The sequence below is a fragment of the Pristis pectinata genome, chromosome 14 (assembly GCF_009764475.1).
Source record: "Pristis pectinata isolate sPriPec2 chromosome 14, sPriPec2.1.pri, whole genome shotgun sequence".
Lineage (NCBI taxonomy): Eukaryota > Metazoa > Chordata > Chondrichthyes > Rhinopristiformes > Pristidae > Pristis > Pristis pectinata.
This window is the reverse complement of record NC_067418.1, coordinates 47363250-47387282: the sequence shown is the minus strand read 5'-3', so window position 1 is coordinate 47387282 and position 24033 is coordinate 47363250. Positions and strand designations below refer to the sequence as shown.

At 41.6% G+C, this 24033-nt stretch overlaps 1 protein-coding gene across 1 annotated transcript in view; it reads right to left on the bottom strand.

The window, feature by feature from the left end:
* LOC127577700 (low choriolytic enzyme-like) overlaps nucleotides 1-24033 on the bottom strand; it is a 68648-nt gene that overhangs the window by 21212 nt on the left and 23403 nt on the right. The window contains exons 8-10 of the mRNA XM_052029151.1: nucleotides 23238-23358; nucleotides 13712-13890; nucleotides 9068-9149 (exon numbers count right to left, since the gene is read on the bottom strand). Of these exons, the coding sequence (XP_051885111.1) occupies nucleotides 9068-9149; nucleotides 13712-13890; nucleotides 23238-23358 (382 nt within the window). The remainder of the gene's footprint in view (nucleotides 1-9067; nucleotides 9150-13711; nucleotides 13891-23237; nucleotides 23359-24033) is intronic.

Sequence of the window (24033 nt, the reverse complement as noted above, 5' to 3'; positions counted from 1 at the left end):
TGGAAAGGGAAAAAAGCCAGACACTTCGTTTCAAAAGGCAATCACACACCTGAAGTTAGATGTTGTAGATTTGATCAGTTGTTAGAACAGGAATGTGTGATTACTAGTCAGGAAGTTATGGTGACCAAGACAACATTGGAGGAGTCACAATCCTTGAATTTGCTCAGCAGTGGTAACCCATGCAGTCCTTATGGATGAGAACAAACAGTGCAGAAAGAATGAGCAAACCGACCACAGTATCCTGGTACCAGTGGCCTTTCAAGTTTGGGAGTAAAATAGAATGTGGCAATGGCAGGGGTCTGTATAGTTAGTGGAAGTCGGCACTGATCTCTATAATAATGTGTTGACTCCAGAAAGTTTTGTTGCCTGCTGGTGCCTGGGTTAAGGCTACTTCCTCAGGACTGAAGAGGGACGAAGCGGGAGGGAAAGGATCCAGTTGTTGTGGTACATGTTGGAACTAATGACACAGGTGTTACGGACTCAGTGAAAGTCCCTTTAAGATAGAGAGTGTGTGTGTATGTGTGTGTGGGGCGTGCTTACGTCAATAGAAGATGAAGGACGTAATGACGTTGTTGAAGAAGTTAGAAGAAGGAGAGAGAGAGAGAAGGGAGAGAGACACCAGCCTGCTTGTTTTCTCTATCGATGGATGAGAAACAATAACTGTGTTTGCCACTGAAATCCATGTATGGAAGTTGGAAGTAATCCGGTGGAGTTCACTTTGTTGCTGACCTGTAGAAGGAAACAGGTATTTGTGTGTGGACGACCACGGTTCGGATGCTTTTCGGGGTGAGGAAGTCACTACCGAGTAAACACTGAAGTGTCGTTTGGGTTCCATCGTGGAACATTTGGATTTCGTATGTACTCTCTCTATGTTTTTCTACATCTACATCTTATCTTCAGACAACGGTGGTTGTTGAAGAAGCCCTTGCTCATGTTCACCTTATGGCTTGCGGAACTGAACTTTAAGAACCATTCCGGAACTGGGAGTTTTGGACTTTGTCACACACACACACGACGAGTTTAGTTTTGGGGTTAACGTTCGAGGTTTAACATTTTTTTGAATTCTAACATACTAACATTTTTACTTTTATTTTATGTATTATCATAAATAGTGATTAATAAAATAGTTTTTAACACTGAATCATGCTCAGTGTGTTTCTTTTGTTGCTGGTTCGTGACACAGGTAGGACTAAGGAGGTTCTGCTGAGTGACTAGGAAATGCTGGGGTAATAAATAGGAGCATGTGTGCAATAATCTCTAGATTATTACCTTAGCTACGTATAAATTGGGAGGGGATTGAAAAAATTAGTGAGTTGAACATGTGGCTCAGAGTGTCATGGCAGAAAGGGGCTTCATTTTAAGAAGCACTGGCACCAGCAATGGGAAAAGAGGACCCTCACTTGAGTCATCCTGAGATCACTGTCCTGACAAATCAAATTACTAGGGTGGTAGAGACGATTTTAAACTAAGTTGTAGGTGTGTGATGGGAATAAGTAGTTGTGTTAAAGTGAAAGGAAATTTAGAAAGAAAACAAGATAACTTTGCATGAAAATGATATGATTAATAGTAACCAGATTGCAATACAAAGAGACAGAGTATAGGGAGTGTAGCAGCAAAAACGACCAAAGTAGGAACTAGTGGTTAAAAAGTCAAATTTTAAACCCATTATCGGAATACATAAAGTTGATGAATACAGTAAGGTTGATGAATTAATGACACAATCTGATGTAAATGGGTATGATCAAATAGTTACCACAGTCACATAGTTATAAGGTGAACAAGGTTGGGAATAGAATATTCTGGGGATAGTTAATATTTCAGAAGGATACAGGCAATGGAAAAAGAGGTGGGATTGCTCTGACAATGAAGGATGATTATGGGATGGTGATGAGAAATAATTTTGGATTGGCAGATCAGTAACTAAAATTGGTTAAGGTGGAGATAAGAAATGGTAAATGAAAAACCTCATTTGTGGGAGTATTCCATAGAGCTGCACTGTACTGCTGGATGGTGCTCAAATCAAAGCTAATGCAATAATTGTGGGTTATATGACTATTCACATAGATTGGGTTAATCAAATCAGCAAGGTAATCTTGAGGATGAGTTCATGGAATACATTCAAGACAACTTCTTTATGGACCAGCAGAGAATAAGTTATTTTAGATTTGGTCATGATTCGTTTATTGTTTCCTCTTGTGAAAAGTGATTATAATATGATAGAATTTCACATTCAGTTTGGGAGTAACTAATAAAGGTCCAAAACTGAGGTCTAAATTATAAATTGAGACGGTTAGATATATATGTAGAGAAAGTTTGCTGAAATGGATTGGGAATTCAAATTAAAGCATATGGCAACTGGAGAGTGATGGTAAAATTTAATGGCTTTTCTCATAATTATTAACAAAGATGCAAATTATTGAGAAATAAGGACAATTAAAGAAGTGAACCTGCAACTAATTAAAGTTGGAATTACATTGAAGAAAAGGGCTTATGATAGGCCTAAAGAATGAGTGAATTTGGAGTCAAGAATTTAAGTAAAACATTGCTAAAAATGAAGAAAAGAGAAAATGAGTAAATGTCAAGAAATATATAAAAAATGTTAAGAGCTGCTATAAAGACTGCAGCTAGAGTGAGTGTGAAACATTAACTGTTTCTCTCTCCACAAATATTATTTGACATTTGCTGAGTAATTCTAACATTTTCTGTTTTGGTACAGGACAGACCTTTTGTCAATGGCATAAGAAGTAAAGAAACTTTCATGCAGAAAGGACAAAATCCATAGATACAACCAGAATGGCAAAGAGAAGATTTCATTATATTGAATTAATCAGAACTCAAACCATTCTGAAAGCATAAAAAAAATCAAAGGCAGGTAAAAATCAATTTGTCAAAAGAGTTCCACATTTATCAACTTATCTCTTCATTATGTCCTGTCATCATTTCATATTATTGTGACTACCTCTTGTGCGTAAAATACTTCTCAGACTTTATGGTGACTCCTGAGTGTGTGAGCTGAACAGAAAGATTTTGGCTGCTGTACCCATATGCTGGTCTTTTATTTCATTGCACAGGAAAGTATTACATGAAACAGATTTGCTGTGGTGTTTACTGAGCTAACAAGAGCAAAAAGTACTAATTTGCACTGTGATGTCTTGAAGAGGTGAAAATGCTACTTAAATCCAGCACTTCTTTTTTTTAACATCTTTGTATGCGCAGCATTTTTCCTTTACCTTTTACCTCATATGGTGACCTAAGGCCAGTTTCAAGGTTATGGCACTTTCCAGGCCATGGAAACAAATCTTCACTGGGCTAATATCAGAATCTAGACTGGCAGCAAAGAACAATGAAAGATAATGTACTGATAACAGAGCTGTCAAGTCTTCTTGGAGACATTCCTAGAGGTCAAATCATCTGATATTCTTACCGTGTGACATCCAAGTGGGAAGGTGGAAGGATGTGAAACAGGGGCTCTTGACAGAAGAATTGGCAGCTGCAGTGCACAGGGAAAGAACCATTAATTTTGTGTAGACTCCTGCCAAAACAAGGAGGCCTAGGGATTCCTAACGGTGCTAGAATTAGTGTTATGAATGCAAAGGAAGTCTCTTCCCGAATGAAGCACACTGGTGCCAGTAACTGAAGAAGCTGACCCATGGAGAGAATGATTTCACAAAATGAGAAAGAAAGGAAGAACTTCAAAAGTCATCAGGAAATCTGAAAGCAGAGGTTGGGGCTTACCAGCTCACAGCAACAAATGTATGGAAATCTCTGGGCTAGAGATGTAAACCCAGTCTGTAGAAATCCAGTCCAATTGCAGTAGGATACCCAGCCTGATCAGATTTTCTTGGTCTCATGAACAATAAAATTGAAACCTTAACATGGAACTGATTAAAATCAGGAACAGCAAATTGAAATGTTTGTTGCGCTAACAGTTGAAAGTTGAATTGCATCTGTGTGAATCCAATTAAGGAACCACAAATTTAGAGGCCACTGTCAGCCCATCTGGCACCAAGTCTGGAACCAATAAGATTAAAGATTTTTGGGAAGGTTTGCCTGCATCCACTGTCATTCAAGGGGGGATAAAAGAGAAATGTAGTTGTAATTGGGGATAGTATAGTCAGGGGAATAGACATAATTCTCTGTCGCAAGGATCGAGAGTCCTGAAGGCTGTGTTACCTGCCTGGTGCCGGGGTTCAGGACATCTCATCTGAACTGCAGAAGAATTTGGAGTGTGATGGGAAAGATCCAGTTGTTGTGGTCCATGTGGGTACCAACGACATAGGTAGAACAAGGAAAGAGGTTCTGCTGAGGGAAGTTGAGCAGCAAAGGAATAAATTAAAAAGCAGAACCAAAAAGGTAATAATCTCTGGATTTCTACCTGAGCCACATGCAAATTGGCACATGGTCAATAAGATTAGAGAGTTAAATGCATGGCTCAAAGATTGGTGTGGGAGAAGTGGGTTTGAATTCGTGGGACACTGGCACCAGTTTTGGGGAAGGAGGGAGCTGTTCTGATGGGACCGGCTCCAACCGAACCATGCTGGGGCCAGGGCCCTGGTGAATTGCATAAATCGGGCTGTGGATAGGGCTTTAAACTAAATAGTAGTGGGGTGGGTTCAACAGATTGAAAGAGTATGGATAAAGTAAAAGGGAAGGAGAGTGCAGGAGAGGTTACTGAAGTCTCCAGAATAAAATATAAGACAGAAAGTTTAGAAAAGGGTAAGAATTTAACTTCAGGCAACATGGAGACAAATTTGAGAAGAAAGGTGGTGAATACAGGATTGAAGGTGTTATATTTGAATGCACGCAGTATACAAAACAAGGTATACGAGCTTATAGCGCAGTTAGAAATCGGCAGGTGTGACATTGTGGGCATCACAGAGTCGTGGCTGAAAGAAAAGCACAGCTGGGTGCTAAACATCCAAGGATACACATCCTATTGAAAAGACATGCAGGTGGGCAGAGGATACCAAAAGTTTTTTCAGATATATAAAGAGTAAAAGAGAGGCAAGGATGGACATCAGAGTGCTGGAAAATGATGCTGGAGAAGTAGTAATGCGGAACAAAGAAATGGCAGACGGACTGAATAAGCATTTTACGCCAGTCTTCACGGTGGAAGACACCAGCAACATGCCAGAAATTCGAGTCATAGGGCAGAAGTGAGTGTGTAGTCGCTATTACTAAGAAGGTGCTTGGGAAGCTGAAAGACCTTAAGGTGGATGTCACTTGGACCGGATGGACTGCACCCCAGGGTTCTGAAAGAGGTAGCTGAAGAGATTGTGCAGGCATTAGCAGTGATCTTTCAAGAATCACTAGATTCAGGAATGGTTCTGGAGGAGTGGAAAATAGCAAATATCACTCCACTCTTTAAGAAGGTGGGGGGGGGGGTGTGCCAAAAGACAGGAAATTATAAGCAGGTTAGCCTGACTTCAGTGGTTGGTAAGATTAAAATCTTCAAGTCCATTATTAAGGAAGAGGTTTTGGGGTATTTGGAAGCAAGTGATAAAATAGGCCGAAGTCAGCATGGTTTCCTTAAGGGGAGACCTTGCCTGACAAATCTGTTGGAATTCTTTGAGGAAGTAACAAGCAGGATAGACAAAGGAGAGTCAGTGGATGTTGCTTACTTGGGTTTTTAGGCCTTTGACAAGTTGCCACACATGAGGCTGCTAAACAAGATAGGAGCCCATGGTATTACAGGAAAGCCACTAGCATGGATAGGAGATTGGCTGATTGGCAGAAGGCCTTTTCTGGTTAGCTGCCGGTGACTGGTGGTGTTCCGCAGGGGTCAGTGTTGGGTCCGCTACTTTTCATGTTATATGTTAGTGATCTGGATGACAGAATTGATGGCTTTGTGGCCAAGTCTGCGGATGAGACAAAGGTAGGTGGAGGGGCAGGTAGTGTTGAGGAAGCAGGGAGTCTGCAGAAGGATTTGGACAGGTTGGGAGAATGGGCAAAGAAGTGGCAGGTGGGATACAACATAAGGAAGTGTACAGACATGCACTTTGGTAGAAGGAATAAAAGGCATAGACTATTTTCTAAACGGGGAGAGAATTCAGAAATAGAAGGTGCAAAGGGACTTAGGAGTCCTAGTGCAGGATTTCCTGAAGGTTGACTTAATGTTGAGTCGGTAGTAAGGAAGCCAAATGCAATGTCAGCATTTATTTCGAGAGGACTGGAATATAAAAACGAGGATGTAATGCTGAGACTTTATAAGGCATTGGTCAGATCACATTTGGAGTATTGTAAGCAGTTTTGGGCCCCATATCTAAGGAAGGATGTGCTGGCATTGGAGAGGATCCAGAGGTTTACTAGAATGACCCTGGGTATGAAAGAGTTAATGTATGAGGAGCGTTTGATGGCTCTGGACATGTACTCGCTGGAGTTTAGAAGGATGAGGAGCAATCTCATTGAAACCTACCGACTATTGAAAGGCCTGAATAGAGTGGACGTGGAGAGCATGTTCCCAGTAGTGGGAGAGTCTAGGACCAGAGGGCACAGCCTCAGAATAAAAGGATGTCCCTTTAGGATAGAGATGAGGAGGAATTTCTTTAACTAGACGTGGTGAATCTGTGGAATTCATTGCCACAGATGGCTATGGAGGCCAAGTCATTGGTATATTTAAAGCGGAGATTGATAAGTTCTTGATTGGTAAGAGTGTCAAAAGTTACGGGGAGAAGGCAGGAGAATGGGGTAGGGAGGGAAAATAAATCAGCCGTGATCGAATGGCGGAGCAGACTCGATGGGGCGAATAGCCTAATTCTGCTTCTATATCTTCTGGTCTTATGGTCTTCTGACATTGAATTGTGTCTTTGACTGTTTACTGGGTGTTTATGATCATGAATTTAAATTGGTAAATTGGTTTATTATTATCATATGCACTGAGGTACAGTAAAAAACTTTGTTTTGCATTCATACAGATCATTTCATTTTAACAGTGCATTGAGGTCGTACAAGCGAAAACAATAACAGAATGTAGAATAAAGTGTTACAGTTGCAGAGAAAATGCAGTGATGGCAGACAATAAGGTGCAAGGCTACAATGAGGTAGATTGTGAGGCTGAGCCCACCTTATCGTATTAGCTGACCATTCAATAGAATTTATAGAGAGGGTATGTTTAATCTGATTTGACATCTTGAACATTTGTTGGTGACTAGAACACAGCAGGTCATCTTCCAGAGGAGATGAAGGTTGGAAGTCTGGCTGATAGAGTGACGTGGAGAGGCACTTTAGCTCTGAGCTCACTCCACCAGGGAAGACATCCTCATCTGCCCTGTCAAGTCCCCTTGGAATCTTATGTTTCAGTGAAGTCACCTCTTATTATTCTGAACTCCAAGTATTGATCTATTTTGCTCAATCTTGCTTCATAAGACAACCCTGTTCACCCTGGCGTCAATCTAGCGAAGTTTTACTGAACCATCTCTGAGACAAGTATACCTTTCCCTTCAAATGAGATGATTAAAACTGAACACAGTACTCCAGTTACCAAAGCCTCGTACAGTTGTAGAAAGCCTTTCTTACTTTTATCTTTTATACCAATCCCTTTTGCAATACAAAGCATTCCATTTGGCTTCTGCAGCTCGATGCTAACTCCCTCTATCTGTTGTATGAGGACACCCAGACCTCTCTGAACACCAATATTTAATACTCTCAACTTAATTTAGTAGAACCGTGTTTACCCAATCTTCCCATTGAAGTGAATTTTCCACTTATTATATTTCACCTGCCAACCTTTTGCCTACACATTCTACACATTTACATCCTTTTACACACACATTCTGTCCTCCTCACAAATTATTTTCCCACCTATTATTATAACATTAGCAAATTTGGTACACTTGGTCCATTCATCTAAATCTTTAACATAAATTATAAAAATGTGAGACCCCAACACTAATTATTGTGACACCCCATTAGACGCAGGCTTGCCAATTAATGGCTACTTATCCCTCATCTTTGTTAACCAGTCCTCGATCCTTATTAATATATTACCTAAATCCCATGAGTCCTTATCTTGTGTTTTTTTTGCACTATGTCATTTCCATAATAATGGATTCCAACATTTTCCTGATAATTTGTCAGATGAACTGATCCCATTTTCTTCCTGTCCTTTCCCCTAATAGCTGTGCACCATTTGTTGTTTTCCAATCCGCTGGGACACTTCTAGAATCTAGGACAATTTGGAACATGATAACAAATCAATAACCAATGCATTCTCTATCCCTACTGCCGCTTTAATTAGAAGCCTAGGATGCAGGCCATCACATCCAGAGCTGATTTTATAATATTTGTCGGTTATTGATATTATTTTAGGTTCCATACTCTCTTTTGGCCTGTGGCTCTTATTATTTTTGATATGCTTTTAATGTTTTCTGCTCTGAAGAAAGACACAAAATATTTGATTAATTACTTCCCTTTGTCTCTGCTTCTAAGGAACCAACCCTAACTTTTGCTCTGCCCTTTCTGTTTACATGCTTGTAGAAGTTCTTCATCTTTTGTGTTTCTTGCTGGTTTTTGTTCATATTCCATTTTTTTTTCTCTTTGTCAATTTTTTAGTTATCCTTTGCTACTTGCTAAAATTCTCCCAATCCTCATTCTCACCACTCAGTTTTGCACCTTTATAAGCCTGTTCTAACATCCTCAGCTTCTTTAGTCATAGATGAACTAATTTTCTCTTGCAGTTTTTTATTTCTCAATGGAATGTATATTCATTAACAATAAATATTTCTTTAAAAGACTGCTGCTATTTTGCTATCATCATGCTTTTCAATCAAATTTCCCAATTTAAGTTAGCTAATGCATCCTTCATAACTATGCAATTGCTTTTATTTAAGCATAAGACTCAATTAGTCATGTTGTAAAAACCCATTAAGCCCTTCAGGGAGGGAAGTCTGTATCTGCACCAATATGTGACTCCAGACCCATGATCATGGTTATTTCTTAACAATCCTCTGAAATCGTTGCACAAGCCACTCAGTACAATAGGCAAGAATAAATGCAAGCCTCGGTGGTGATGTCCACCTCCATGAACACATTCAAATACAGAGGTGTGAGCATCTGGTCACAAACTCACCTGCCATAGTGCATGACGGAAGTATAATCATATGCTGTGCCTAGATTGTTTGTATTTAGGAGGTTAAAATTAAATTCTTGCCCTGTAAATGTAACACATCCAAAATTAATGGCACTGGTCCATAAAGAGCAAAGAAAAGTTGGTCAACAGACTTAAATTTATGTAACATCTTTAACAAAGAGAAACATTTCTTCATAAAGGGTTTTTGGCAAACAAAAATTGGTGTAGAGTTACACAACAAAACATTTGGACAGATCACCAAAACTGGGGTAAAGGAAGGTTTCCGTCATCAAAATGGAAATTCTAGAAAATTTATGACACAGTGGAAGGCCCATTGGCTGATTGGAAAGGAGCTGTCCAGCCTTGTTCCACCTTTTAGGACTGGGCCCGTGCTCTTCCAAGTACACATTCAAGTATATTTCTGCCATCATTTCAGGCAATGAGTTCCAGAATTCTAATACCCTCCAGATGAAAAAAAAAGTGTCAGGACAACCCTTTCATCCCAGGAATTAGCCAAGTGAATGTCTTCTGGACTGCCTCCAATGCAAGTATGTCCTTTCTTGAACAAGGAGACCAAGACTGTGCATAGTACTCCAGGTGTGGCCTCACCAAATCTCTGTCCAAATGTAACAATATTTTCCCGTTTGCCTTTAGATTCAGTGAAGAGCCAACAACACTCAAGAAGCTTCGTGCTATGCTGGATAAAGCAGGTCATTTGACTGGCACCCTATCCTTCTCATTTACACACTCACTCCCTGCAGGACTGGTGCATTGTGGCTGCAATGTACATCATCTACAAGACAATCCATCGACTTACCAAGACACCTCCCTGTCATGGAAACTACCATCTGGAAGGATAAAGGCAGAATAACAAGCTCTCCCCACCCTGCCAAAGTCACACAAGCCATATTGCCACTCGGTCAAAGTTTTATAATTCCTCATCCAGTACTACTTATCTTCTCCATGTAGACTGCAATTCAAGATGGCAATTGACCACCACACTCTTAAGGACAATTAATGATGAAGTAGAAATGCTGGTCTTGGCACTGATGCCCTCACACCATGAGTGAAAAATTAAATAAACATGTATAGATTTGTCAACTAATAGCCAGCCGCTAACCTCCTGACTGGTTTGAAGAAGGACAGCAGGAATGACTGGGACAGGAAAGAAGACTGAAATAAAGCATTTTATGGTTAGAACTCAGTTGTTCTTTGAGGGAGTTAAATTTGTTATAATTGGCAAAGGGATCAGTGAAAGCATTGCATGTATAGCCTGCAGCACCTTACACCCTTGAACATTAGAGTGAGGCTTAAAGTTATATTTTCCTGCTTCCATCTATCCGTAGGGAAGAACACAGGTATTATTCCTGGTGCAGCCTGCTTAATGAACTTCCTGATTGTACAATGCATTGTAAAAAATTGTGATAAGCCACTGATGTCATCTGATGAAAGAAAACCATCACATAAAAAGGGACATATTGTCCTTGAATACCACAAGTACTGCTTTTTATGACCTGTTATGTGGCTTGAATTTTGGCTGTACAGTTAACAAACCTTGGTGACCATCTCCTTAATGAAGCAAAGCTATCTCATGCACTAATCCTCAGTAAAATCAATTCATGAAAAGTAGTCACCAGATGCCCTATGCAGCTCCTGCATGATGCCCTCTTCCCACCTCCTGCTGTCACAGCTCTTTTATTGTCTTCCGTAAGTTCTAATCAAAGACATTGAATTGAAATATCAACTCTGTTGCTGTCACCATGGGTGCTACTGTTGAGTACTTACAGCATTCTGTTTTTAAAACTGTTCAGAAATGAGGCAAAACAGTGAAATCTCACCAAGCAATATCATCTTTCCTGAAATGGTTGACATGCCAAAAAGGGACAGAAGTTAATTAGATGCCTTGAATGTCAATACAGAAACCAACATAGATTTGGCACGATCAGCGTAACCAGCCCCAATGAAGGATCCTTTCTGCCTGACATGCTCCAAGAAATGCTGCACTAGTTTACTGCATTTTGAGTTAGACACTGGGCCAAACCAGTATCAGGGAAGTAAAGTACCCTAATATGAATATTTTAATTATTGCTTTAAATAACTTTGGTTGGAACCCTGGATTCAACTCAATCTGATGCAACATTCCAGTTCCTTTCGAATGCAAATTTTCTGCCCACTATTGGACCTCTTCAAAAACTCCCCTGGGTAGTCTCCTGTTCTGTGTTGCCATTGTGTTCGTCAAGACCGAAGTACTTTTCATTGCCTGTATCATGGTTGTCCAACACTATTAATGTATTGAACCATTCCAAGTAACCAAAATGTCCCCTGCATTCAAGAAGCCTGTCTCTCTGTGCTCTTCTTCACCAAACTTCCCTTCACCACTTTAAATTGGTTTATTATTGTCACATGTACAGAGGTACAGTGAAAAACTTTGTTTTGCATGCCATCCATACAGATCATTTCATCATATCAGTACATCGAGGAAGTACAAGGGAAAAGCAATAACAGAATGCAGAATATAGTGTTACAGCTACAGAGAAAGTGCAGTGCAGGCAGACGATAAGGTGCAAGGCCATTACAAGATAGATTGTAAGGTCAAGAGTCCATCTTATCGTACTAGGGGACTGTTCAATAGTCTTAGATCTGCGGGATAAAAGCTGTCCTTGAGCCTAATGATATGTGCTTTCAGGCTTTTGTATCTTCTGCCTGATGGGAAGGGGGAGAAGAGAGAATGTCCAGGGTGGGTGGGGTCTTGGCTGCTTTAGTGAGGCAGTGAGAAGTGTAGACAGAGTCCATGGAGGGGAGGCTGGTGCCTTTGATGTGCTGAGCTGGGTGCACAACTCTCTGCAGTTTCCTGCGGTCTCAGGCAGAGCAGTTGCCATACCAAGCTGTGATGCATCTGGATAGGATGGTTTCAATGGTGCATCTACAAAAATTGGTGAGGGTCAAAGGGGACATGCCAAATTTCTTTAGCCTCCTGAGGAAGTAGAGGCACTGGCCATGACGTCTACCTGGTTGGGCTCAGATGAGCTATTGGTGATGTTTCGTCCTAGGAACTTGAAGCTCTTAAGCCTCTCGACCTCAGCACTGCTGATGTAAACAGGACCATGTGCACCACCCCTGTTTCTGTAGTAAATGACCAGCTCTTTTGTTTTGCTGACATTGAGGGAAAGCTTATTGTCATGACACCATGCCACAGGCTCTCTATCTCCTTCCTATACTCAGACTCATCGCTATTTGAGATTCGGCTCACTACAGTGGCGTCATCTGCAAACTTGTAGATGGAGTGAGAGAAGAATTCGGCTGCACAGCTGTGAATGTATAGGGAATAGTTTAGGGGGCTGAGGACACAGTCTTGTGGGGCACCAGTGTTGAGGATAATCGTGGCAGAGGTGTTACTGCCCATCCTTACTGATTGCGGTCTGTTGGTCAGGAAGTAAAGGATCCAGATGCAAAGGGAGTCGCATCCACCTTGGATCTGTTTCAGCAGTAGGTGAATTGCAGTGGGTCAAGGTTGTCTGGGAGGCTGGAGTTGATGTGTGCCACGACCAGCCTCTCGAAGCACTTCATGATGGTGGATGTCAGAGCCACCAGGCAGTAGTCATTAAAACATGTTACCTTATTTTCCTTAGGTACTGGGATGATGGCGGTCTTCTCAAAGCAGGTGGGGACCTCAGATTGAAGTAGGGACGGGTTCAAAATGTCTGCAAATATCTGCGCCAGCTGACCTGCGCAGGATCTGAGGACAAGGCCGGGGACTCCTTCTGGGCCAGATGCTTTCTGTAGGTCTTGAATTACGAATCATACCACCCATTTAAACATTACCAGAATAAATGAGTACACAATTGGAACATCAAGTTTAAGGGTCATAGAATCAAAGAGTATGGAAACAGGCCCTTCGGCCCAACTGGTCTATGCTGACTAAGATTCCCATTTACACTAATCCTGTTTGCCTGCATTTGTCCCATATCCCTCTGAACCTTTCCTATCCATGTACCTGTCCAAGTGTCTTTTGAATATTACTCTTGACTTGCCTCAACCACTTCCTCTGGCAGCTCATTCCTTATTTGACCACTCTCTGGGGTGAAGAAGTTGCCCCTCAGGTTCCTATTAAATCTCTCCCCTCTCACAAACCTATGCCCTCCAGTTCTTGATTACCCAAACCTGGGGAAAAGGCTGTGGACATTCACCCTATCTATGCCCCTCATAATTTTATACACCCCTATAAGATCACCCCTCGTTCTCCTACACTCCAATGAAAAAAGTCCCAACTTGCTCAACCTCTCTCCATAACTCAGTTCCTCGAGTCCTGGCAACATCCTTTTAACTCTCCTCTGCACTCTTTCCAGCTTAATGGCAACCATGTGACCAAAACTGAACATAATATTTCAAATGCGGCCTCACCAACATCTTATACAAGAGCAACATAACATCCTAACTCCTATACTCAATGTCCTGACTGATGAAGACCAGCATGCCAGCATCCTTCTTCACCACCCTATCTACCAGTGACGTTACTTTCAGGGAACCATGTACTTGTACTCACAAGTGGTTCAATTAAAGAAATGAAATTAAATGAAGGTAAATTTAGGTCATACTCAGCAGGTAAATACCAAAAAGCAAAATAGATATCTTCAAATTTCTTACCTGGTATAATATTTTGCTTTAAGACTGTGATATAATTATCACGGTCGCTTCTGCAGTGCTCATGCTGAAAACCAATTGCATGTAGAAATTCATGTGCTATTAGACTGAAATGTACACATTGTGGTATTTCCAGTGATAACTTCCTTTCACTTTTTCTGTAACCCACATGAGCAAAGCACCTAAGAAAATAATAGATTAAAAACAAATACATTTTGCTTTGTATTAATTAAAATTATATTAAAAATGCTAATCTATAAATCTGCAGTAGATGTTAGTAGTTGTACTGGGTAGGTGTAATGTAGGTGTACAGGTGTAGGCTGGGTAGTTGTTGGGGTAGATTTAAAGTACATTGGCAGGGGGCTCAGGGTAGATGTTTGGAGGGAGAGATACTATAACCCAGAGAACATAGAACATAGAACAATTACAGCACAATTCAGGCCCTTCAGCCCATAAAGCTGTGCCGAACATGTCCCTACCCTAGAAATTACTAGGCTTACCCATAGCCCTCTATTTACTCAGGTCCATATACCGATCTAACAGTCTCTTGAAAGACCCTATCGTATCAGCCTCCACCACCATTTCCGGCAGCCCATTCCACACACACACCACTCTCTGAGTAAAAAACTTACCCCTGACATCTCCTCTATATCTACTCCCCAGAACCTTAAACCTATGTCCTCTTGTGGCCACCAATTCAGCCCTGGGGAAAAGCCTCTGACTATCTACCCTATCAATACCTCTCATCATCTTATACACCTCTATCAGGAAGAAATGGTTAATAAGCCTAGTGGGCGGAACAAATGGGTAAGTGTTGTTGCCATCACTGAGACTTGGTTGAAGAAGCAGCAGGATTGGCAACTCAATATTCTGGGGTATAAAATACACAGGGGAAAGTAAAAGAGGCCATGGCATTGCACTGTTAATCAAGGAATGCATTACTTCAGTATTGAGAGGATATTCTAGACGGCTCCTCAAACAAGGTCATATGGGATAGATATTATGAACAAAAAGGGTGTTGTCAATTTGCTGGGGATGTATTGCAGTCTTCCCAACAATCAACAAGAGGCAGAGGAACAGATATGTAGATAGATATCAGAGAGATGCAATAAAAGTAGGGTTATAGTATTTGGGGATTTTAATTCCCCAAATATTAATTTAGGATTGCCTTAATCTTAAGGGCTCAGAGGGTGCAGAATTTTTGAGACGTGTTCAAGTGAGTTTTTTGGCACAGTATATAGATAGACCAACAAGGGAAGGATCACTACTGGACCTTACCTTGGACAATGAAGCTGGTCAAGTGGAGGGAGTGTCAGTGCGGAAACATTTTGGGAATAGTGCCCATATATTTCAAAGTGGCTACAGAAAAAAAAATTGGGTGGACCAGAAACTAATGTCTTAAATTGAGGGAGAATAAGACAGGACCCAGCTAAGGTTGACTGGGTGCATCTACTTACATGCAAGTCTACAATTACACAGTGGGAAACATTCAAAGGAGAAACAGCAAAAGCTCAGGGCCAATACCTTCCTGTAAGAGTAAAAGCCAGGGGTAACAAGTTCTGGGAACCGTGTATCTTGCAGGTTATTGATGGTTGCATAAAGAGAAAAAGAAAGAAACATACGGAAGGTATAGGGAACTAAAAATGAGCGTGACCCGTCAGTGTGTTCCTCAGGGATCAATCCTGGGCCCTTTGCTGTTTGTAAAATATGTGAATGACTTGGATGTGGAAGTAAGAGGCATGATCAGTAAATCTGCAGATGGCACAAAGATTGGCAGAGTCGTGCATAGTGTGGAAGGTAATCTTAGGCTATGAAGTTATATAGATGTGCTGGTGAAATGGGCTGATAAAAAGCAGATGGAGTTCAATCCAGATAAATGTGAGGTGCTGCATTTTGTAAGTACTAATGACGCTGGAACATATACCAAGAATGGTAGGTCTTAGGGAGCATTGATAAACAGAGGGACCTTGGAGTACAAGTCCAGAGATCCTTGAAGGTGGCAGAGCAAGTAGATAACATGGTTAGAAAGGCAGATGAGATACTGGCCTTCATTAGTCAGGGCACTGAATACAGAAGTAGGGAGGTTATGCTTCAACTTTATAAACCTTTGGTTTGGCATCAACTGGAGCACTGCATGCAGTTCTGGGCACCACACAATAGGGAGGATGTGACAGTACTAGTGAGGGTGCAGAGGAGATTCACCAGGATGCTGCATTTCAATTATGCAGAGACACTAGACAAGCTGGTCTGTTCTCCCTGGAGCAGAGGAGGTTAAGAGAGGACATGATTTAGGCATAAAATTATGAGGGGTATAGATAGGGTTGACTGTAGGAAACTTTTCCCAATATCAGAGATAGACAAAGCAAGGGAACATAGATTAAGGATAAGGGGGAAGAGATTCAAAGGGGACCTTTTTCACCCAGAGAATGGTGAGTACCTGGAATGCAATGCCCAAGAGAATGGTGGAAGCGGGACTGCTGATGACATTGAATAAGTCTCTAGATGAGTACTTGAATCACTTATGCGCAGAAAGTCTTGGCCAATTGCTGGGAGATGGGGTTAGTGTGGATGGGTGCCCATTGGTCAGCATGGATGTGGTGGGCCAGACGGCCTGTTTCCTTGTTGTACACCTCTATGACTCTAGAATATTGTACTGGTTCACGAGTTTTCTGATATGCTTCCTTTTAGGTAGACTTTCTGCTCTATGAATAGTAAGCTGATCTAAAAATGGATAATGTCAGGGATAATGGATAATGTCAAATGACTTCAGAATTTCTGTGCACAAGGGAAAACACACCCACTGATGCATCTATCTTTACATTGTGGATGCCTTCCATCACGTGCTAGAATGAATGGATTTAGAGTCGCTCTGGCAGGCTAAAACCAAGCATCCAAGAGGAGAGGTGGACTGTCAGCAGCAGCAAAATTGTATTCCACCTCCATCTGTTGGCCTGACAAATCTTTCACTTTATCATTACATTCATGCCGGGGATCTGGTTAAATGAGTGGTGTAGAACGGCATACTGGGAGCAGCAAGGGGCATTCAAGAGTTGATATAGCAAAAGATTACCTATGTGCTTAACAGAAAACACCATTTGCCAAATTTTAGAGGCAAGGTGAGAGTGACTGCCTTGTCATCAAAACAGCATTCCACTGAGAGTGACATGAAGTAGTCCTTGTAAAGCTGAAGTCAATAAGCAGCCAGTGAAAAATTGCCATGCAATTATCAGTGAACATACCACTTTTAGAATATAGAACATTACAGCACAGTACAGGCCCTTCGGCCCACGATGTTGTGCCGACATCTTATCCTGCTCTAAGATCTATCTAGCCCTTCCCTCCCACATAGCCCTCCATTTCTCTAGCATTCATGTGCCTATCTAAGAGTCTCTTAAATGTCTTTAATGTATCTGCCTCCACAACGTCTGCCGGCAGTGCGCTCCACGCACCCACCACTCTCTGTGTAAAAAACTTACCCCTGACATCCCACTTATACCTTCCTCCAATCACCTTAAAATTACGTCCCCTCGTGTTAGCCATTGTCGCCCTGGGAAAAAGTCTCTGACTGTCCGCTTGATCTATGCCTCTCATCATCTTGTACACCTCTATCAAGTCATCTATCATCCTCCTTCTCCCCAAAGAGAAAAGCCCTAGCTCACTCAACCCATCCCCATAAGACATGCTCTCCAACCCAGGCAGCATCCTGGTAGCTCTCCTCTGCACCCTCTCTAAAGCTTCCACATCCTTCCTACAGTGAGGCGACCAGAACTGAACACAATACTCCAAGTGTGGTCTAACCAGAGTTCTATAGAGCTGCAACGTTACCTCGCGGCTCTTGAACTCAATACCCCGACTGATGAATGCCAACACACCATACGCCTCCTTAACAACCCTATTGACTTGCACGGCAACCTTGAGGGATCTATGGACATGGACCTCAAGATCTCTCTGTTCCTCCACACTGCTCATGCTAAGAGTCCTGCCACTAACCTTGTACTCTGCCTTCAAATTCGATCTTCCGAAGAGTATACTTCACTCTTTTCCAGGTTGAACTCCACCTGCCACTTCTCAGCCCAGGTCTGCATACTATCAATATCCTGTTGTAATCTACAGCAACCTCCTACACTATCCACACCACCACCAACCTTTGCATCATCAACAAACTTACTAACCCACCCTTTCGCATCCTCATCCAAGTCATTTATAAATATCACAAGGAGCAGGGGTCCCAGAACAGATCCCTGTGGAACACCACTGGTCACCGACCCCCAGGCAGGATATGCTCCATCTACCACTACCCTCTGTCTTCTATGGCGAGCCAATTCTGAATCCACACAACCAAGTTTCCCTGCATCCCATGCCTCCTGACTTTCTGAATAAGCCTTCCATGAGGAACCTTATCAAATGCCTTACTAAAATCCATGTACACCACATCCACTGCTCTACCTTCATCAATGTGCTTTGTCACATCCTCAAAGAATTCAATCAGGCTCGTGAGGCACAACCTGCCCCTCACAAAGCCACGCTGACTGTCCCTAATTAGCCTATGCTTCTCCAAATGCCCATAAATCCTGCCTCGAAGAATCTTCTCCAGTAATTTACCCACCACTGAAGTAAGACTCACTGGTCTGTAATTCCCAGGATTGTCCCTACTCCCTATCTTAAACAAAGGAACAACATTTGCCACCCTCCAATCATCTGGCACTACTCCTGTGGCCAGTGAGGACGCAAAGATCATCGTCAAAGGCGCTGCAATCTCTTCCCTCACGTCCCGTAATAACCTTGGATATATCCCGTCTGGCCCTGGTGACTTATCTATCCTAATGTTTCTCAAAGGTTCCAGCATATTCTCCTTCCCCATGTTGATATGCCCTAGTGTATCAGCCTGTCATACGCCATCCTCACAAACTTCTAGGTCTCTCTCACTGGTGAATACTGAAGAAAAGATTTCATTAAGGACCTTCCCTCCCTCTTCCGACTCCAGGCACGTTTCCTCTTTCATCCCTGATCGGTCCTACCCTCACTCTAGTCATCCTCCTAGTCTTCACATACGTATAGAACACCTGGGGGTTTTCCTTGATCCTACTCACCGAGGATATCTCATGCCCACTTTTAACTCTCCTAAGTCCATTCTTAAGTTCCCTCCTGGCTACCTTGTAACTCTCCAGAGCTCTGTCTGATCCATGTTTTCTAAACCTTAGGTAAGCTTCTTTCTTCCTCTTGACAAGATATTCTACATTCTACATCTCTTGTCAACCACGGTTCCTTCACTCTACCATCCTTACCCTGTCTCAATGGGACAAACCTATCCAGAACCCCAATTAAGTATTCCCTAAACAACCTCCACATTTCCGTTGTGCACTTCCCCAAGAACATCTGTTCCCAATTTACACTCCTAAGTTCCTGCCTAATAGCATCATAATTCCCCCTCCCCTAGTTAAATACTTTCCCATATTGTCTGCTCCTATCCCTCTTCAAGGCTACGGTAAAGCTCAAGTTATGGTCACTATCTCCAAAATGCTCTCCCACTGAGCGATCTGAAACCTGATCAGGCTCATTGCCTAGTATCAGGTCCAGTATGGCCTCTCCGCTAGTCGGTCGATTCACATACTGTGTCAGGAATCCTTCCAGGACACACCTAACAAAATCCACCCCATCTATCCCCTTTACACTAAGGAGGTGCCAATCAATATTAGAGAAGTTGAAATCACCCATGACAACAACCCTGTTATTGTTGAACCTCTCCAAAATCTGCCTCCCGATCTGCTCCTCAGCATCTCTGCTGCTATTGGGTGGTCTGTAGAATACACCCAATAGAGTGATCGCTCCCTTTCTGTTTCTGACTTCTACCCACACTGACTCAGTGAACGATCCCTCCAGGACGTCCTCCTTTTCTACAATTGTGATCCTATTGCTGATCAGCAAAGCCACTCCCCCACCTCTTTTACCTCTGTTCCTGTCCCTTTTGAGATATCTAAACCCTTGAATATCCAGCAGCCATTCCTGTCCTTGCGACAGCCAAGTCTCTGTAATGGCCACCACATCATAGTTCCAAGTACTTACCCATGCTCTAAGTTCATCACCCTTGTTCCTGATACTTCTCACATTAATGTAGACACACTTCAGCCTGACTGCAAGTAGACACGACTGACTGCAATTTTATTCTTTCAAATGCCTATCCTTCCTCACAGTCTTTCTACACTCTACATCTACTTGTACACTAAATGCACCAACCTCTGACCTATCACTCTGGTTCCCATCCCCCTGCCAAACTAGTTTTGATCTTATGACAAAAGAAATGTCACGAATGAAGCAGCTGAAAATGGCTGAGCCTTGGTCACCATTTTGAGGAACTGTTGCACCAGTGGTTAAGGTATGACTCCAATAAGTGGAGCTACACATGGTTGTTGTACGCCAATCATTTCATTCAACCGGTTATTGTTACTGGGGTTCCTCAGGGTAGTGTCCTCAGATCAGCAATCTTCAGTTACTTAATTGACGGCTTTCCTTCCATCAGACGATCAGAAGTGGGGATCTTAACTGATAGTTGCATAACATTCAATTCCATTCACAACTGCTCAAAAATCAAACTGTCCAGCCATACATGCAGTAAGATCTCGGAGGTGTTTAGTGATGGGCTGACATTTGGTAAGTCACATTTGCTCCACCTAAATACCAGGCAAGGATCATCCCCAATATATACACTTACACATGACCAATGCCAAGTTTCCCACCATCAGTATCCTGGGGATTACCATTGACCAGCCACATAAAATACTCTGGCTGCAAGAGCAGATCAGAAGTTGGGTATCCTGCAGTGAGTGTATCACCTCCTGACACCCCAAAGCCATTCCGTCAAGAATATTATGTGCAGTTTAGGTCTCCTTACCGAAAAAAATGATATACTTGTCATAGAGGGAGTGCAGTAAAAAATTCACTGAATTGATTCCAGGGCTGATGAATTTGCATAATGAGGAAAGACCGAGTAGGAAAGGTCTGTATTCTCTAGACTTTCAGAGAATGAGGGGAGTTCTCATTGAAACATACAAAATTCTTAAAGTGCCTGGGAGGGTGCACTGTCTCAAAACAAGCAGTAGGCATTTATGACTGAGGTGCAGAGAGTGTAAATCTTTGTATTCTTTGGAGCTCAATCATTGAGTTCATTGAAGACAGGGATTGACAGATCGCTGGATATGAAGATAGTCCAGGAAAATGGCTCTAAGGAAGATCAGCCGTTACCTTGACGAATGCTGAGCAGACTTTAAGGGCCAAGTAATCCTGTTCCTATTTTTTATATTCACCTTCTACACAGCACAAATCACAAGTGTGACAGTATGCTCTTCACTTGCCTTTGTGAGTTTAGGTCCACTAACACTCCATGAAAATTGACAGCATCCAGAACAAAGCTGCCTATTCAATTGGGTCTGACCCACACTTGAGTATTTATAAATATTGAAGCACTTTCTTACGTGTTTTAAAAGGTATTTTGGTCAGTTGAACATTTTAAGGAAAGGGAGTGATCTGGGGCATTGGCAGGAAAATGGGAGTCGAGGTTTAGTTCAGTCGTGAATGAATGACACTGTAAAATTGATTTGAAAGATTGAATGGTGAGGCTTGAGGGTGAACTGAGCAAAAATTAGTAGCAGAAATAGCTTGCCATCTTTTGGTCTTACTGGTATCAATGGTTTGTGGAGTGAATTTGGAAAGCATGCCTTGATGCCAAGGAAAAGCAAATTCTGTGGAGATATCAAGCTTAATGAATTTTTAAGTGTAATGGAACTTTACTCTGAGATGTTCTCAGTCAGATCCCAGGGCAATATTTTAAAGTAAAATGGAGTGATCCCTAGTGTGCTCATGTATCTTGATGATTACAATGAAACATACAAGATTCTGAGGAGGATCAACTGGGTAGGTACTACGAGCGTGTTTCCCATCATTGGAGAATCAAGAACCAAGGTAAATAGTTTTAGAACGAGGGCTCCGCTATTTAAGATGGAGACAAGGAGGACTTTTTTCCCCACTGGGTGGGTTCTGAAATTTTGGAATTCTCTAGCTCAGGGAGCTATAAAATATATTGAATATATTTAAGGTGGATGCAGATAGATCTTTAAACTAAAGGAGAGTAAAGGGCTATGGGGAGCAGGCAAGAAAACGTTGAGGCCAAAATCAGGTCAATCATAGAGTCACACAGCACGGAAGCAGGCCTTTCGGCCCAACAGGTCTTCAGCTGGATAAGCGGGCTGAAGAATGGCAAATGGCATTCAATTCAGATAAGTGGAAGGTGTTGCATTTTGGGAAGTAAAACCAGGGTAGGACTTTCACAGTGAACAGCTGGGCCTTGGGGTGTGTTGAGGAATAGAGGGACCAAGGAGTACAAGTACATAGTTCCCTGAAAGTGGCATCGTAGGTAGACAGAATGATGAAGAAGGCTTTTGGCACACTGGTCTTCATCAGTCAGGGCAGTGAGTATAGAAGTTGGGACACTATGTTGCAAATGTACAAGACATTGGTGAGTCCACACCTGGGGTACTGTGTACAGTTTTGGTCGCCCTGTATTAGAAAAGATGTCATTAAGCTGGAAAGAGTGCAAAGAAGTTTTACAAGAATGTTGCCAGGACTCGAGGTCCTGAGTTATAGGGAGAGGTTGGACGGGCAGTCTTTATCACAGGGAAAGGAAACTAAAAACTAGAGGGCATAGGTTTAAGGCTAGAGGGAAAAGATTTAAAAGGGACCTGAAGGGCAACTTCTTCAGGCAGAGGGTGGTGGGTATATGGAAAAAGCTGCAGAGGCAGGTGCATTAACAATATTTAAAAGACATTTGGACAGGTACATGGATGGGCATCTTGGTTAGCATAGACCAGTTGGGCCGAAGGGCCTGTTTCCCTGCTGTAGATTCTGTGACTCCCATTCCGACCAAGATGCCCATCTAAGCTAGCCCCACCTGCCCGTGCTTGACCCATGACCCATAATATAGCCATGATCTTATTGAATCACAAGGCAGGCTTGGAGGGCCACGTGGCCTACTCATGCTCCTCTTTCCTCGATTCTTATTGCTTCGTCAACAAATAATCTGCTCAAGGAATCTAGGTGTGTGCAGATTAAAACAGTGACTGAAAGTTCTTAAATAGCTGTAAAGCATTTTGGAATGTTTTGAACTAATGGTGGGAGCCATTGTAAAAATGTCTTTTTTTTTAAATAATACCCACAGAAAATTCCAGTCTATTATATCCTGTAGCCCAATGTCATTTAATATAGATTCCATCTGTCATTTTCTTAGATTTATTATTCTTTATTTTTTCATATTAAAACATATTTGTCTCTTCTCTGTAAAAATATATCTACCCTTCCAATTTCATCGAATTACTTGAATTTGGTTTGTCTTATTTCTCACTGGTTTAACCTGAACCTGCTTCATGACCAGCCTGGTGAAAGTGCAGTGACACCCTTACCATTTCAAACTTTGCAACATATGATAGTTCAGAGACTAAGTTAACAAAGTCATTACAAATATCTGCATTTTTCGACTTACCCTGAACCTGATGCAACAGCAATATAGGCAGCTTCATTCTTTCGCCTGTAGTAAAATTTCACACATGTCAAAGAACTAATCTCATCCAGACACTTTTTTATCAACTTTTTGTGATCTTCACCTACAATAAATAAATAAATAAATATTGTTACAATTGATTATTACAGATGATTAATCAGGTACATTGGTCACATTCTTCACAAGGTAATTTACAAAAATGAAGCTAAAGAAAGTAGAAATATACAATTAAGAATACCAAAGTACTTATAAACATCAAGAAATATGTAAATAAACTCAGATTTAAGTAATACTTAGTTCCTTCTAGCAATCCCTCTCCACTGCAATTAGTGTGTGTGTGTGTGTGTGTGTGTGTATGTAAGGAGGGGGCCCTCTTCCACTGGACTAAAGCAGTTCAGGAAAGTAGCTCACAAGGTCCTCAAGAACAATTAGGAGTAGCTAATCTATGTGAGCTGAGGCAGAAATGCCCTCATTCTCTGTATGAAAAGAGATTTTTTTTTAAACTTACCTTTCAAAGATAAACAAATTTTCCAAGTCAATCTCTGAAGTTAAGTATTACATATAGACAATGATCATTTAAGAAATTAAAAGTGTTTAAACTTTCTCAAAATGTAGGACTGCTTTGAAATAATCAATTATCTGCACAATTGAATATAATTATTTAATTAGCCTTTTTTTGGTAATGGGTAGTTGACAAACAAAAAGTTGAACTTGATTGGAGGAATAATTTACCAGAGAGTTAGGTAACATTTGTATTTTATAGAAAAAAGAAGCTGAT